Below are 16,662 nucleotides of genomic sequence, written 5' to 3'. Positions count from 1 at the left end.
AAACTTGTTCCCTAATAGGATTTGACTGCAATCCATAGTAAAGATACCCAAATTCCAGACTGGCATTGTGATGTGGGGAAAGCTGCGGCCTGTGATGCTGGCTTCCCGTTTGGGTGTTGGGTGTTCTGACTGCTACACTTCTGATCCAGCTCCTTACTAATGGCCTGGAAAAAGCAGTGGAAGGTGGCCCAAGTGCTTGCGTCTCTGCTACTCATGTGGGAGACCCAGATTTATTAATTTATCTGAGAGGCAGAGAGAGGCAGAAAGAAAGATCTTTCTTCTACTAGTTTACTCCCCAAATGTCCCCAATGGCCGGAATTGGGCTGATCAGAAGCCAGGAACTTCCTCTGGATGCTGGGGCCCAAGTACTAGGGTCAGCCTCTGCTGATTTCCCAGGCCATTAGCACAGAGTGGCTAGGCAGCAGCGCAGCCAGGACATGGACAGGCACCCACACGGGGTTACCAGCACCATGGGCAAAGGCTTTACCGGCAACACCACAGTGTCCACCCCAGTGGTGGCAGATTGTCAGTCCAATTGTTCCAATTCTGGTTTCACCATTTACTGGACCTTTCAACGTGAGCAAATGATTCACCATTTGTATGTCTCAGGGGAAAGGAGGCTGTTGTGGAAAGAAATTTTGTGAGCAAAACATAAACTAATACTTTTTAAAAAAGATCTATTTATTAACTCACCCCTCAATTACTCTAAAGCTACAGCGGGTCCAGGATGAAGTCAAGAGCCTAGAACTCGATCTCTTCGTCTGCTGCTTTTCAGGTGCATTAGCAGGGAGCCGGAGCGAAGGTGAGCAGCCAGGATAAGCGATCCGGTACTGGGATGCGGTTGTTGCAGGCGGCCGCTTAGACCTAAGCCCCCAGAGCCAGCCCCTAAATGTAAATCACAATATTCACAGTGCTTGTGACATTGGTTGGCGAATCTGAATCCCTCAACTTAAAGTGCGGGTAGCCCGCAGTGCTGGAGGTAACAGCTTCAGGTCAACGCGGACACAATATTTCCGCAGCTGTTGTCACGGCCTCCTCAGACAGAAGGCCTGTTGGGCCCTCCCGAATCACGGAAGATCTGGAGTAGCAGGGAGAGCGCAGAATGGCTCAGGGATGCACTCAGGTAAGGAAGCAGGCTCTCGCCCTTCGGCCTCCAGGCAGCAAAGGAGGGCGGGTCAGCTGTCAACTACCGCCCGTCCGTCAGGTGTGAGGAACCGCAGGGCGCAAAACCGAGCGCCGCGCAGACTAACTGGCCGGTACCCATCCCAGAGCGCTGGGGGAAGTGTAGGTGACGGGGCGGAGCCTAGATGGGGGCCTCCCACAAGGGGCGGGGATTCACTGACAAGAGGCGGGGTTGAATTTGGGAACCTCCTTGGAAGGGGCGGGGCCGAGTTGGGGACCTCCTTGGAGGGGGCGGGGCCGAGTTGGGGACCTCCTTGGAGGGGGCGGGGCTAGGGTGGGAGCTCTGAGCAAGAGGCGGGGTTGAACCTGGAACCTGTCGGGAAGGGGCGGAGCTTGGGCAGGGAGATCGAGGGGAGGGGGTGGGTGTTGAGCCGGGAGTTCCTCACAAGAGGCGGGGCTGAGTCGGGGATGGACCTCCCGGGAAGGGGCGGAGCCTCAGCCGTGGCGCCAAAGTGCAAACATGGCGCCGGAGAAAGTGCGGAGCCGGGCGCTCTCCGCCTTCAAGCTGCGCGGTTTGCTGCTCCGGAGGTGAGTTGGCCGGGGCATCATGCGCGGCGCGGGGTCAGGGCCAGGGTGCGGCTAACGCGCCCCTGCAGCAGCAGGATGCTCGGTAACGGCCTCCATGTGCTCCTTGAGGGGCTGGGCCGTAATTGACGGAGACGCTTGAACAAGGTCCATCTTGCTGGTTTTTGAGTCTTGCAAGCGGGAGGCTTTTCTGCACCTGCTAAACTGATCTCGAGAAGTGAAGCCCTGTGGCTTTGAGACCTCCCAAGGGCTTCGCGTCTACCTGGCTCCGGGACTGACGGTGAATGACACCCGCTTGTCCTTGGCTGCCGACTTTTGTCATAGCGGGGATGGTGCCCGCCGCCCAACCTCCTAGTTGGGGGTGAAGTGTTCTTTTCTGGAGAAACTAGAAATGGGTAGCTTTTCAGCGTGTTTCTAGGTGTCCTCTTAGATTTTTTTTTTGCTGTTGGACCAGATACACCTTTTTGTACCACGTTTCGCTTACGTGTATGTGTGTGTGTGTATGGGGGGAGTTCTTGGGTTGTACTTGTTTTGTAGAACTTTTTCAACATTTAAAAAATATTTTTCTTGTATTTGATTGGAAAGAGACACTGCTCCCATCCACTAGTTTGCCCCTCCCACTTTGCACACAACATCCAGAGCTGAGTCAGACCAAACCAATCCAGGAATCCATCGTGTTTTCCAAGCGAGTTGCTGGAGACAGGGCCTCCTGCCTCCCAGCACAGGCCTTAGCTAGACTCGGACTCGGATCTGAGATCAGAGTTCGCATCAGGTGTTGGGATGGCTGTATCAAGCGCTCTCCCCTATGGGACTTTTAAAAAATTGTGTTTTCGGGTTAATAGTGAACAGGACAAGAATAGATGTGACCAGGAGGAAAGAATGGATTTTGTTGAGTTTTGGAATATATGATTGGTCAGTTAACTTTCTTTCCATTTAGAAGTTGGCTAATAACTAAGCATCAGCAATACAGCTAAAATTGTTGGTTTCAGTGCCATCTGCTGGGTACAAAAGAGTAAGACGCTGGAGTTTGTGGGTGGCAGATTGTGTGTAGGCTAGTCCATCATAACAAATGCAGCAACAATTATCTCCTGCTGTCAGTCAGTTTAGGTGTGGCTTATTTGGGTCCTTAGCCTCAAGGTCTTCCCATTGAGCTGCATGGAAGATGCGGTTCTGTCAGACATTCCCTGGGCAGGATTCCCTCCCAAGTTCATGAGTTGGCAGGATTCTGTTCCCTGGTGGTTGATGAACTGAAGGCCTTGGTTCTCACAGGTTGTTGGTTGGAAGCTACTCTGAGTTCCTTGCCCCTAGGTAGTCTGCAAGAGTTGGCTAGCAAAGCAGAAGTAAGTCACAGTCTTTTGTAACCTAACTGAGGAAGTGACATCTTGTAACATTTATTTCTTTTGGGGGGGAGAATCATAGCAGATTGTTTCTTATTTTTGTCCACAGAAGCAGGCTAGCAGGTGCAGGCCACAGTAAAAGGGGAGGGGACTGGGTCAAGGTGAGGCTATCATAGGGTATGCGTTCTTGGGGACTGTCTCACATGTCTGTCTACCATGGACATTTGTGATTTCACCGGTCAGAACAAAGTGTTCTGCGAGGACAAGGAGAATAAAACTCTGTAGAGTCAAAAAAGGACTTCACTGAGGGAGTGGTTTGAGCTGAGTGTTAAGGCTGGGCCGGACTGACCTGGCAGGAGAGAGGAGTGGGAGGAAATGGGTGGGAAGCATCAGGAAAGCCAGAGGTGCCCACTGAGCCTCCTGAGATCTTGCAGTCATCCCCTATGCATGTAGTTCTCTCCTCTAACACAATAAAAGCAGATAAAATCTTTTTTAAAATGTTGAGATTTCACACCCACTGAGGAAACAATTAAATCGCAACCCAAGGTAGGACACACACGTGTTGTGGCAACAACAGATACATCAACATGAAATACTGTGTGGATACAGGCCAGTATATGATTAGCTAACCTAGTAGGCAGGGCTCATGCTGAATATTAGTGGTATTTAAATGAAGAATCCATGTGGGTTTTTTTTAAGATTGATTTATTTTTTATTGGGAAGGCAGATTTACAGAGAGAAGGAGAGACAGAAAGATCTTCCATCTGCTGGTTCTCTCCTCAAGTAGCTGCAATGACTTCAGCTGAGCCGATGCAAAACCAGGAGCCAGGAGCTTCTTCCGGGTCTCCCATGTGGGTGCAGAGTCCCAAGGCTTTGGACGCTTCTCTACTGCTTTCCCAGGCCACAAGCAGGGAGCTGGATGGGAAATGGAGCAGCTGGAACATGAACCCATGCCCACATGGGATCCTGGTGCATGTAAGGCGAGTTTTTTAGCCACTAGGCTACTATACTGGAGCCTGTGTGATTTTAATATGAATGTTGCTTTCATGACTAGATTCATGTTTTGATTTTTTATCTTTTTCCCTAATGATTTTCTCATACACCAGAAAATTGATCTAATTGCTAGAATGTAATTTAAGGAAATGCAGTGTCAGATTAATGAGTATGTGAGCGTTATGTTTAGGATATGGTGCTCGACAGTAAGGTTGACAGATTCCTTTCTGAAGTGTGAAAAGTAATTCAGGCTAATATGGTGTATCAGATCCAAGGTATATATAAGTTTTTTTTTTTTAAACAATTATGAGGGAAGAGGAAATCACAGCAGGTAAGCTGGTCTGGGTGGATTTCTTAGAGAAACGCTGTGATTTGGGGTTTTAGAAAGAGCCCTGTTGGCCAGGGATAGGACGGCCTGCTTCAGAGGGCACAGAGGGGAGTACCGCTGGAGAAGAGGAGTGAATGGAGCTTCAGTTTGATGCTGGATTGATGAGTGTTTGCCATTTGGAGGTCGAGGTACTTTCATTAGCACCTGGTGGCCTCATCTTTCCTTGCTTCCCTCATCAGTGAAGCCATTAAGTACCTCACTGAAGCTCTTCAGTCTGTCAATGAAGTGGAGTTGGAAGATGCCCTGGACAAGATCATCGATGCTGTTGAAAAGCAGCCATGTAAGTAGTGTTTCCTCAACTCTTAAATTGTTAGGACAGCTGTCAACTATTGCGGGGTGCACAGCTCTACATGCAGAGGATGGTTCAGTGTCACCCGTCCCCATCTTAGGAAGTGAACATGGGAGCTTTACTTCCTGGAGGAAGAATGGTTAGTTGGAGTCTCAGGATGTTCCCCCTGACCCCCAGAGACCCTTTGGTTTCCCTACACACACACACACACACACACACACACACACAGCCTTAGGTCCTCATGAATCTTTTAATTAGATACTTCATCTGATATCACAAGTGTGGGTTTACCAAGGTGAAAGGCTCTTTTTAATTTAAAAAAAAAAATCCAAAAAAACCTAAAGGACCAAGGCGGATGCAACTCTCATGGGGTGTGTATATGTCACTCTTTTAAATTATGTGGGCAGTGAGGTGTTCCATCATAGAGAAGTGATTATTTTAATTTCTCAGTTTCTTTCTAAAAGTGATATTTTAAGGGTATCTTCCTACCCTTTCAAAGGTCCTTTTTTTTTTTTTTTTTTTAAGATTTTATTATTATTGGAAAGCCGGATATACAGAGAGGAGGAGAGACAGAGAGGAAGATCTTCTGTCCGATGATTCACTCCCCAAGTGAGCTACAACGGGCCGGTGCGCGCCGATCCGAAGCCGGGAACCAGGAACCTCTTCTGGGTCTCCCACATGGGTGCAGGGTCCCAATGCATTGGGCCATCCTCGACTGCTTTCCCAGGCCACAAGCAGGGAGCTGGATGGGAAGTGGAGCTGCTGGGATTAGAACCGGCGCCCACATGGGATCCCGGGGCGTTCAAGGTGAGGACTTTAGCCGCTAGGCCACGATGCCGGGCCCTATTAACTCTAGTCTTACAGGACATCTGTTTAATGAAATAATGCCTATCAAGTACTGAGCATGGCTGTCTGCTTACTAAATGCTTAGTAAATGATAGCTGTTATTACTATTATCATGGCTATTGAAATGTAGCATTTGTGATTAAATGATACTAATGTAACCACTAATGTAACCTTTTTAAAAGTAAGGGTGAAGGGCCTGACTGCATGGCCTAGCAGCTAAAGTCCTCACCTTGAACGCCCCAGGATCCCATATGGGCATCAGTTTGTATTCTGGCTGCTCCACTTTCCATCCAGTTTCCTGCTTGTGGCCTGGGAAAGCAGTTGAGGACGGCCCAAAGCCTTGGGACCCTGCACCCATGTGGGAGACCCGGAAGAGGTTCCTGGTTCCCGGCTTCGGATCGGCGCAGAACCGGCCGTTGTGCTCACTTGGGGAGTGAATCATCAGATGGAAGATCTTCCTCTCTGTCTCTCCTCCTCTCTGTATATCTGACTTTGTAATAAAAAATAATAAATAAATCTTTACAAAAAAAAAAGTAAGGGTGAGGGCATGGCACTTGGCATACCAGGCTAGGCCTGTGCCTGCAGCACCAGCAGCCTATGTTAGTTTGAGTTAGTTTGAGTCCCGGGGGCTCTACTATTTCTTCATCTTTTTTTTTTTTTAAGATTTACTTTTATTGCAAAGTCAGATATGTAGAGAGAAGGAGAGACAGAGAGGAAGACCTTCCATCCAATGATTCACTCCCAATTTGCCTGCAATGGTCAGTGCTGCACCGATCTGAAGCCAAGAGCCTGGAACCTCCTCCGGGTCTCCCATGTGGGTGCTTTGGGCCATCCTCGATTGCTTTCCCAGGCCACAAGCAGGAGCTGGATGGGGAGTTGGACTGCGGGGATTAGAACCGGTGCCCATATGGGATCCCAGTGCATGCAAGCTAAGGACTTTTGCTGTTAGGCCATCGCGCCAGGCTCCTGGTGGCTCTACTTCTGATCCAGCTCCCTGCTATTTGCCTGGGAAGGTGACAGAGGAGGAGGGCCACTGTGCCACATGGGAGACCCAGGAGAGGATCCTGGATCCTGGCTTTGGACTGGCCCAGTGGATGGAGGATCTGTTTCTATCTCTCTTCTCTGTAGCTCTGCCTTTCAAAATACAGTTACGTCTTAAGGAAAAAAAAAGTGGGAATGGGGATGTTATGGGTTGTTACCCAGCCAGTGAAGCCACAACTTGTGCTGCCCACATCCCATACTACAGTGCCAGTTTAAATCCCATCTACTCCACTTCCAAGCTAGCTCCCTGTTACTGTGGCCTGGAAGCAGCTGATTATGCATCAAGTACTTGAGGCCCACCACTCACTTGAAATGTACAGGTGGAGTTCTTGGTTACTGGCAAAATTTTGTGTAGAGGATCTGCAAAAAGTTCACTGAAAATATGTACTATGAAAAGACTTAGAGGCTTGTGCAGTGGTGTATCAGGATAATCTGCCTGCAACTCCCACGTGAGCGCTGGTTTGTGTCCTGATTGCCTACTTCAATCCAGCTCTCAGCTGATGGCCTGGAAAGCAGTGGAGGATGGCCTAAGGCCTTGGGTCCTTACACCCACACTGGAGACAGAGAAGAAGTACCTGGCTCCTAGCTACGGATCAGCCCAGTTCCAGCCATTGTGGCTATTTAGGAAATGACTAGTGAATGGAAAACCTTTTTACCTCTCAGCTCTCTGTAAAGATCTACCTTTGAAATAGAAATAACTAAATTTAAAAAACAAAGAAAACAAGCAAAAACCAGCATTCAAATAACCTTTTAATTCATTTCCTGTAACCTTTGGAGTTATGATTTTTTTTTTGAGTAATAGTGAGTTCCTAACAATTTTGAATTAACAACAAAATTATTGAATTTTGAGTAATATTGATGTCCCAGCAATATAATTTTGACTGGAGCCGTGCACGGTCTTTAATGTTTTGAAGGTCGGATTCGTTAAAGGAGAAACGTCCACGAGCCGTTCTAGTACATACAAAGTTAAATGTTTATTAAACATCAAGCACAAAAGTATGGCGAAAAGTAAATGTAGAGAAGCGAGAGCAAAGATCCTCAAGCATACCGTACATCACGGGAGTGAAGGGGAGAACCCAGCACAGCATCCCCTTCGACATCACGGGGTCGTTTCACTCGTTCTCTGGAACCGCGACAGCCTCCCGGGAGAGAGGAGAGAGCTCCCTCACTGCGCAGCTGAGGGGTTTTGGGCTAATTCGGACAAAGGTGGCTTAATGCCCAAAGTTTACACACTTCAGCTGGTGTTGTAGCCTTGCCCGGGTCTGGGCCAAGGAGCCAGGCGCGGATGTACGCCAGTGTCTTATCTTTTTCTCAAAACATACAGACTTTGTTCTGCTCCCGGCACTGGCCGGGTGCTGGAAGAATAGCCTGCCAGCACATACAAGGTGAATTTAGGGTCATGTCCGAAGCCTACCCCAAGCCTTCTAAGAAAAACTCTCCCTTTTACAATTGAATTACTAACAATAGTTAGAAAATTAAAGCATTTTTATGGTTCTTTTAAAAGATGTATTTTATTTTTATTGGAAAGGCAGATAAGATTTACAGACAGGAAAGACAAAGAGAATGATTTTCAAGTGGTTCACTCCCTAACTGGCCAGAAAGGCTGGAGCTGAGCTGATCTGAAGCCAGGAGCCAGGAGCCTCTTCCAGGTCTCCCATGTGGTTGTAGGTTCCCAAGGCTTAGAGCCATCCTCTGCTGCATTCCCAGGCCATAAGCAGGGAGCTGGATGGGAAGTAGAACAGCTGGGGCATGAGCCAATGCCCATTTAGGACCCCATCACTTGCAAGGTGAGAATTTGTGCCAGGCCCCATTTGTATGTTCTAAAAAAAGGATTTATTGTTTTATTTGAGATATAAGTGACAGAGAAAGGGAAAGACAGAGAGCATCCATTTGCTTGTTCACTCTCCAAATGACTGCAACAACTGGGGATGGGCCAGGACAAAACCAGGAACCATGCTTGGCCTGTTGTTCACTGCCTTCCCAGAAACACATGAGCAGGGAGCTGTACTGGAAGCACAGCATAAGTAGTCTGACATTAATTGTTGGTTTATAGATTATATCGCATTATCTTATTGCATTGGATACAGGTTGTTAGAGATTGCACTAATATTACAATATACAGGTACTATCTTCCAAGTTGTCATCTTTTCATCTCAGATTAAGGCAAACATGTTATATTGGGACTCTTAATTGACTGGGATGATATTCTACCAGCTCTAACTTCAGACCAGAAATGGTCTCCCCAAGAAACTGTTCAACCCATCTGGACAATAAGTAGCTGGACTCTATGCTTGGTATATGTTTGCAAAGAAAGAATCTTGATTGAATTTGAACTGTAATACTGCAACAAGGTGGGGGAATCCACCAGGGGGAGGGGCGTGGGGAGGGGCGTGGGGAGGGGTGGGGGGATTCCCAGAGCCTATGAAACTGTCACATAATGCAAAATAATTAATAAAAAAAAAGAATTAAATAAAATAGGCCAATTGTATAGGCCCAGTGGCTGGAACATGAGGATATTTAATAAATATAGCCTTCTCTTTTTTTTTTTCCCTTGAAGAAGGGAGATGCTTGAAGCCATAAAAAAAAAGGAAGCACAGCAGCCAGGACTGGAACAACACATCCCTGTGGGATGTAATGCTACAGCAGACTGCTACACTCCACCAGCCCTGACCGTGTGTTAAGGCACTGTAAATGTATGTGTGTAAACAAAACTGAAGCTTTCTAGATGCAATTTAAAAAAATTCTGATTAAACACCTTTTTCTTCCTTAAAACTGTGTAACTGGAAAACCAGTATTCATTTTTGCAGATTATTTTTGGGAGAAGAGCTATGGAAAGAGCTAATTTGTGTCTCTTTGTAAAAACTGGCTTGGATTTCTCTTTTCAGTGTCGTCCAACATGATTGAGCGGTCTGTGGTGGAAGCGGCCGTCCTGGAGTGCAGTCAGTCGGTGGATGAAACTATGTATGTGTGTCTGTGGGGTTATTATTTATAATTACTTTCCTGGGGAAATAATTAGTGATGAGCATCTGCAGTTGTCTAGTGGTGGCTGTTGTTATTCCTGTGTCTCTTTGAGCCTGCATTAGGAACTCGATTATTAAATGATTCATCTTGACTGTTTTTTCCTTGTGTTTGACATGACAGCATTTGTACCATTACTGATGTTTGCTGCTTGTCCAACCAGTGTGATTTTTTATTCTGTGTGCCATGAATGAACTGATTTGAGTATTAGGAAATATGATTTTCTTTCATTCTTAGGAAGGCACTGAGCCCAGAGAGGTCCAGCACCTTAGCTTTGTCACACAGGAAATGGCAAATGAGGGTGGAACCTCTGATGACTGTGATGTAATTTTTTTTTTTAGGAGATAAGGTAGGATATTTCGAGTTTTATATCTTTTGAGTGTCCCACTTTTCTTTAGATATGGTACTTCCATATTTGTAACATTTAATTGGGAAGAAACCATCTGGGAAAATGGGCAAAAAGACTTTTAGGTTTAATAGTTCTTTTTCTCTTTTTATTTATTTGAAAGAGTGATAGAGAGGTACAAAAACCACTGGATTTTCCATCCAGTGGTTCAATCTCCAGATGCCCCACAATACCGCAGCAGCCCGGGCCAACGCTGGCTGAAGCATCCAGTCTGGGACTCCACCCACATATCCCATGTGGCGGCAGGGACTCGGGTACTTGAGCCATGCCCTGCCACCTCCCAAGATACACATTAACAGGAAATTGAATCACAAGCACAGTAGCTGAGACTCCAATATGACATGCAGTCATCAAAACAGCAGCTCGACCTCCTGGTCAACACCTGTCCCAGACAGTTCTTTTCCCTGCCATGATTAGAACTTGAAAGTTAGAAAGAATGGACGCGAAAGGCAGCGTGTGACCTAGCAGTAAAGATGTTGTGTTGCACAGCGGATGCAGGGTTCATACCCAGCACGATCCTAACTCCAGCTTCTTGCGAATGTGGCCCTCGGCAGCAGAGCTCATGACTAACGTTGACGGGCTCCTTCCACACAGGGAGACTGAATTGTGTTGCTGCATGCCTTGGTTCTGCTGAGGTCATTTGGAGTGTGAACCACTGGATGGGAACACTGTCTTTCTGCCTCCCCAATAGACAAAAATAGAGAAATTGAAGACTCTTAATTTTACCCTTGCAGACACATTGTTTAAAAAACTGGAGTGCAGTGATTTCATTGTCCTGAAGTTTATCCTAAACAGGCAATGCCTGCGTGTACCCTAAATTCCCTGTCTGTCGGGCTCTTGAGATGTAATAGCCAGCTAACACAGAGATCCTGTAGGAACTGAACGGTGAAAGACTTGTGGCCTCAGTTGTCAGTCATTATAGTGTATTGCAAGACAGTTCTGATTTATAGGGATGAAGAAAAGACAAGAAAAGTTACTTGTCAAGACCATTCCACTGGCAAATAGTGGATCTGGGCAAGTCCACTGGTTGCCAGCTACTATGTACTGTGACCACTGGGATGGCATGAACCTTTTGGACTGTTTTCAGTTTGGGAGAAAAACATAGAGTTTTAGAGAACATTTTTTTGAAAGAAATGTTTTATTTATTTATCTGAAACAGTTATATGGGCCTGGTGTGATAGCCTAGTGGCTAACTAAATCCTTGCCTTGCACCTGCTGGGATCCCATGTGGGTGCCAGTTTGTATCCTGGCTGGTCTACTTCCCATCCAGCTCGTGCATGCAGCCTGGGAAAGCAGTGGAGCACAGCCCAAGCCTTGGGATCCTGGACTCGCGTGGGAGACCCGGAAGAAGCTCCTGGCTTCGGATCAGTTCAGCTCTGGCTGTTGCCGCAACTTGGGGAGTGAATCAGTGGATGGAAGATCCTTCTCTGAAAATTTGACTTTCCAGTAAAAATAAAATAAATCTTAAAAAAAAAGTTATAGATAGAAGGCAAAAGAAAGAGATCTTCCATCCTCTGCTTCACTCCTCATATAACTCCAACGGAGCTGGGCCAGGTTACAACCAGGAGCTAGGAGCTTCTTCTAGGTTTTCTGAATGGGTAGCAGGGGCCTGGCACTTAGAGTATCTTCTTTTGCTTTTCCCAGGCCATTAGCAGAGAGCTGGAAGTGGAGCAGCCAAGATATGAACCAATGACCAGTGCTGACATTGCAGGCAGTGGTTTTGCGTGCTATGCTGCAGCACCGACCCCAAGAACAGTTTATAATTGGGATATTTTTGCAGTAGTGTTGTGAATATTGACCCTGCCCTTTTCAGCATGGTCAATGTCTGATATGATTCTGTTGGCTTTCTATCTTCGAAACTATGTGAGGGTTTTTAAAAAGTTCATGGAAAATATGTATTATGAAAAAAACTAAATTATTTTTTATACCAAAATAAGTTTATTTTTTCAATTTCAGTTTCTTGTGGAGTTTTTGAAGTGTTCTTATATATATAGTGAATCCTAACTTTCAGTTACAGCTCTTAAAAGTAACATAAATGGGAGTGTTTTTTTCTTAAGATGTTAACTCTCATACATAAATGTGCTTTTTGACAGGTGGCATTCTTCGTTTTAAGTTAACTTGATTACTTTGTTTTCTGCAGAATATTGGCAATGCTTTGTTGTTTAAAGGAAATGCGCAAGCTAAAAATTTTATCCCTGTATTATTTTTGAAATCTGATATTGTACAGATGGCTTGAGGAAATGTGAGATGTACATGTTGAAAGTCATAGAATTATAATCAAGTTATTGTATTCACCAATGGCACTTATATTTTAGTATGTCATGTCTCTGTGGGGAATGTTTTGCAGAGAACATATTTTCAATATCATAGGAGCATTTGACATCCCACGCTTTGTGTACAATGCTGAAAGAAAAAAGTTTCTCCCGTAAGTATACTACCTGTTGATTTTATTGATTTTTGGATACATAATTTTTTCAGAAGGATATGTAAATTTTCTTTCTTTAAGTGTGTCATCTTTTGACTTAAAGTTAATTTTAAATGTCTATTTTTTCATGTATCATTTTTGTCCTAGTTTTATGTGCTATGAGAGTAAAAATGTAGGCATTTCTTTTTCTAGTCTGTTAATGACCAACCATCCTGCACCAAATTTGTTTGGAACAGCAAGAGATAAAGCAGAGCTGTTTCGTGAACGATACATAACTTTGCACCAGGTGAGCGGGGTGGGAAACACGAGGTAAATTTAAGGTTAAAAAAAGAGATTAGGGCTCAGGTTATGGCACAGTGGGTTAAGCTACCACTTGCTATACTGGCATCCATGTTTGAGTTCTGGCTGCTGCACTTCCAAACTAGCTTGTAGCCAGGAGTCAGAAGCTTCATCTGATTGTCCGACTTTCTCAGGCACATTTGGGAAGTAGATTGGAAGTAGAACAGCTAAAGACAGGATATATGGGATGCCAGTGTTATAGGCAAAAATTTAATGCGCCACGCCAAAATGCTAGCCCCTAATAATCTTATTTTTTTTAGAGACTCATTTGAGCCTGGAACGATAGCTTACTGGCTAAATCCTCACCTTATATCCGTTGGGATCCCATATGGACACCGGTTCATATCCCAGCTGCTCCACTTCCCATCTACCTCCCTGCCTGTGCTCTGGGAAAGCAGTAGAAGATAGCCCAAAGTCTTGGGATGTTGCATCCGTGTGGGAGACCTGGAGGAGGCTCCTGGCTCCAAGTTTTGGATCAGCTTAGCTCTGGCCATTGTGGCCACTTGGGGAGTGAACTAGCGGATGGAAGATCTTTCTCTCCTTCTCTCTGTATATCTGCCTTTTCAGTTAAAAAAAAAAAGATGTATATGTGTGTGTGCATATATACACACACACACACACACACACACACACACATATATATATATATAGAGAGAGACAGGCTTCTTTTAAAAGTTAAGAGAGGGCCCAAGGCCGTGGCCTAGTGGCTAAAGTCCTCGCCTTGAACGCCCCAGGATCCCATATGGGCGCCAGTTCTAATCCCAGCAGCTCCACTTCCCATCCAGCTCCCTGCTTGTGGCCTTGGAAAGCAGTAGAGGACGGCCCAAAGCCTTGGGATCCTGCACCCGCGTGGGAGACCCGGAAGAGATTCCTGGCTCCTGGCTTTGGATTGGCACAGCACCAGCCGTTGTGCTCACTTGGGGAGTGAATCATCGGACGGAAGATCTTCCTCTCTGTCTCTCCTCCTCTCTGTATATCTGACTTTGTAATAAAATAAATAAATCTTTAAAAAAAAAGTTAAGAGAAATCTCAGGGATCTTGACCTAACCTTCTTTGTTTCTACTCACATGTTGTAGAAGTTGAAACTGAAATGTGGAGTAACTGTTTCTCTTTGTTCGCCTCTGTGCCTGTTCTGTTGATCACTCTTCCTCTACCTCTGCTGTTGTTACCATCCTGGTTTTGGTTGGTCCTTCTCAAGTTCTTCTTCCTTCCTAAGCCTTTCTTGATTTCCAGTTAAATGGAGTTTCTATTTTAAGTATTTTTTTTAAGGAGCTGGAGAGGAAAAGAGAGAGATCTTATATCCACTTGTTCACTTCACAGATTCGTGCCACACCAGGCCAAATCCAGGAACCAGGAACTCCATCCAGGTCTTTCATGAGGGTGGCAGGAACCCAAATTACTTGAGCCGTTACCTGCCTGCGTACATTATGCAGTAGTGGGGAACTGGAATCAGGAGAGCCGTACAATGATATGGGATGCAGTGTCTCAGGTGGCACCCTTCCACTGCACCAGCCCAGCCCCTGCAGCCGAAACCACTGAGGAGCGTGGCTTCTGGGCCATTTGCCAAGTAGTCCTGCCTTGCATTCAGGAGGTCTTCTCCCCTTACACCTATTATTTTTCCTGCCACATGTGCCATGGTGCTTTTTCTAGAGGGATGCTAGGTTTTTTTAATCTGGTTTTGAAAAAGTGCTTTAAACTCTGCTGTATTATCTTGGGTATGTCGCTTGATACTACTGAGCCTCATTTTTCTCATCTGTGACAGAAAAGCATTGAATTTCAGTCCTCTGATTTTCACTTCAATTAACTTCCTAAAAATAGATCTGATTTTATAATTATTCTAGTTTATTTTTAAAAAAATATTTTAATTTATTGATTTGAAAGAGTTACATTGTTAGAGAAAGGAGATAGAGATCTTCCATCTGCTGGTTCATTTCCCCCAAGCGATCACAACAGCGGGGGCTGGACCAAGCCAAAGGTAGGAGCCAGGAGTTTCATCTGGATCTTCACATGATTGCAGGGGCTCAAGCACTTGGGCATCTTCCACTACTTTCCCAGGGACATTAGCTGGGAGCTAAACCGGAAATGCAGCAACTGGAACTTGAATCAGTGCCTGGTTCAGATGTGGGCTGCAAGCATCTTCACCCCTTTTGAAACAGCACTCTCAAAAAAGTATGCATTTTTTACTTTGGAAACATTTGGCTTAGCAGTTAAGATGCCTGATAGAATAGGCATATCCCACATCAGAGCGCCTGGATTCAGCTCCTAGCTCTGTCTTAGGCCAATGAAGATCATGGTAGGCACTGCTGATAGCTCAATTGATGGGGTACTTGCCACCCACGTGGGAGACTGGGATTATGTTCCTTACTCACAGCTTTGCCCTTGGCTCAGTCTCTGTTGTCCTGGGTATTTGGGTCTCTCTCTGTACCTATCTCTCAAATAAATAAGTGAAATTTTAAAATTGCATTTCTATGTGTTCATTATTTAGGCATATATGGTTTCCAAATTGGTTGATTACATATAATATTAACATTAATTTAAGGACAGTGTTGCATCAGTATACCTTTTTAATACATCTTAGTTTTACATGTCTGCTTTAGTGATTTGTGTGAACCTTTCATTTTTTTATAGCGGACTCATAGGCATGAATTATTTACTCCTCCGGTGATAGGTTCTCAGCCCGATGAGAGCGGAAGCAAATTCCAGGTTGGAATGTTATCCTTGTTATTAGGGGATGGGGGTGGTATAAGCAATATGTTTAATATTTATTGCTCAATTTTAAATCACTGAATTTTAAAGGAGCACAAACTACTGGTAGCTGTTTCCTCAGCTAACTTGATAAAGTTCATGCCTTGTGCTCCATCTCAGATTGGAGCTACTGCCTCCTCTCTGGGGCAGGCCCTGAGTCCATGGCAGCCCCGTTGCTTTCTGACCTCCAGAACAGATTTCTAGACCTCCAAGTCCATTTTCTTGGTACTTGATGGGATTTCTGAACAACTATAAACATAACCTTCTTGACCTCATTCATCTCCAAATCTTTGTCCATCCCTCACATGATCATCATGTTGTTGTTCAACGAAAATGTGCTGTGTCCACTGGCCTGAAAACTACTTAAGTTTCTAAGGAAACATCATTCGTGAATGAATGAGAGAACACACAGGCTGGGCAAGGCGGTTGAGAGCTGATGAACGGAGAACAGAGGGAAGATGTCTTCTGTTGATAAAAGCAAAAAGTGTGTGTTCTACACATTTTTATCCTTTGGAAAGCAGAAAGCACTGTCACTTTTCTTGCAGCAAGCTGCTTGGCCACTGTCAGTTGGTCTGTGGCTGTATTCCCTTCTCCAGCATGTAGGGGACTTGTGGGAAACAGTCCTTAGCTACTTCTGCCTAGGTTTCATCATGTCCACAAGGTCAGTCTTCCATCTGCTGGCCCACTCTCTTAATGCCCACAACAGCCTGGAGCTCATTCTGGGTTTCCCATCTGGGAAAGTACTTGAACTTCCAGGATACTGGACTCAGCAGCCAGAGCTGGAAGTCCCACACAGGTGCTCTGTGCCAGAGTCCTCGTGGTGTCACGACGAGGCCAAAGACCTGTCCCTCAATACAGATTTTGAAGGGGCTAATGTTGATTTCATTCTCTATCATATGAGCTCCAGTTTCACAATGATAAACAGTCTGAATGAAACTAGATAATAATGGTACTAGATAGTGGTCATAACTACATTGGGAGAGGGCATTGTAAAGAGAAAACATTTGTATGTTTGACAATCTCGTTTTTAACTTCTGAGTGTAAATCACATTCTATTACTTTTATTTCCATAGCACAGGCCACCTATCTATGTTTTATATATGAAGATATTTCAAAATGTGTGAAAAA

The 16,662-nt window shown here is 45.2% G+C and overlaps 1 protein-coding gene across 1 annotated transcript in view; it reads left to right on the top strand.

Annotated features, from left to right (window-relative positions):
* The first annotated feature begins 1,584 nt into the window (after nucleotides 1-1,584).
* Nucleotides 1,585-16,662, top strand: part of POLE2 (DNA polymerase epsilon 2, accessory subunit) — a 28,766-nt gene continuing 13,688 nt past the window's right edge. The window contains exons 1-6 of the mRNA XM_058666389.1: nucleotides 1,585-1,710; nucleotides 4,605-4,705; nucleotides 9,487-9,562; nucleotides 12,373-12,450; nucleotides 12,643-12,736; nucleotides 15,418-15,492. Coding sequence (XP_058522372.1) covers nucleotides 1,643-1,710; nucleotides 4,605-4,705; nucleotides 9,487-9,562; nucleotides 12,373-12,450; nucleotides 12,643-12,736; nucleotides 15,418-15,492 — 492 coding nt within the window. The 5' untranslated portion in view covers nucleotides 1,585-1,642. The remainder of the gene's footprint in view (nucleotides 1,711-4,604; nucleotides 4,706-9,486; nucleotides 9,563-12,372; nucleotides 12,451-12,642; nucleotides 12,737-15,417; nucleotides 15,493-16,662) is intronic.

Source organism: Ochotona princeps, chromosome 6 (genome assembly GCF_030435755.1).
Source record: "Ochotona princeps isolate mOchPri1 chromosome 6, mOchPri1.hap1, whole genome shotgun sequence".
In the NCBI taxonomy this organism is placed as follows: domain Eukaryota; kingdom Metazoa; phylum Chordata; class Mammalia; order Lagomorpha; family Ochotonidae; genus Ochotona; species Ochotona princeps.
This window is presented reverse-complemented; position numbering and strand designations above follow the sequence as displayed.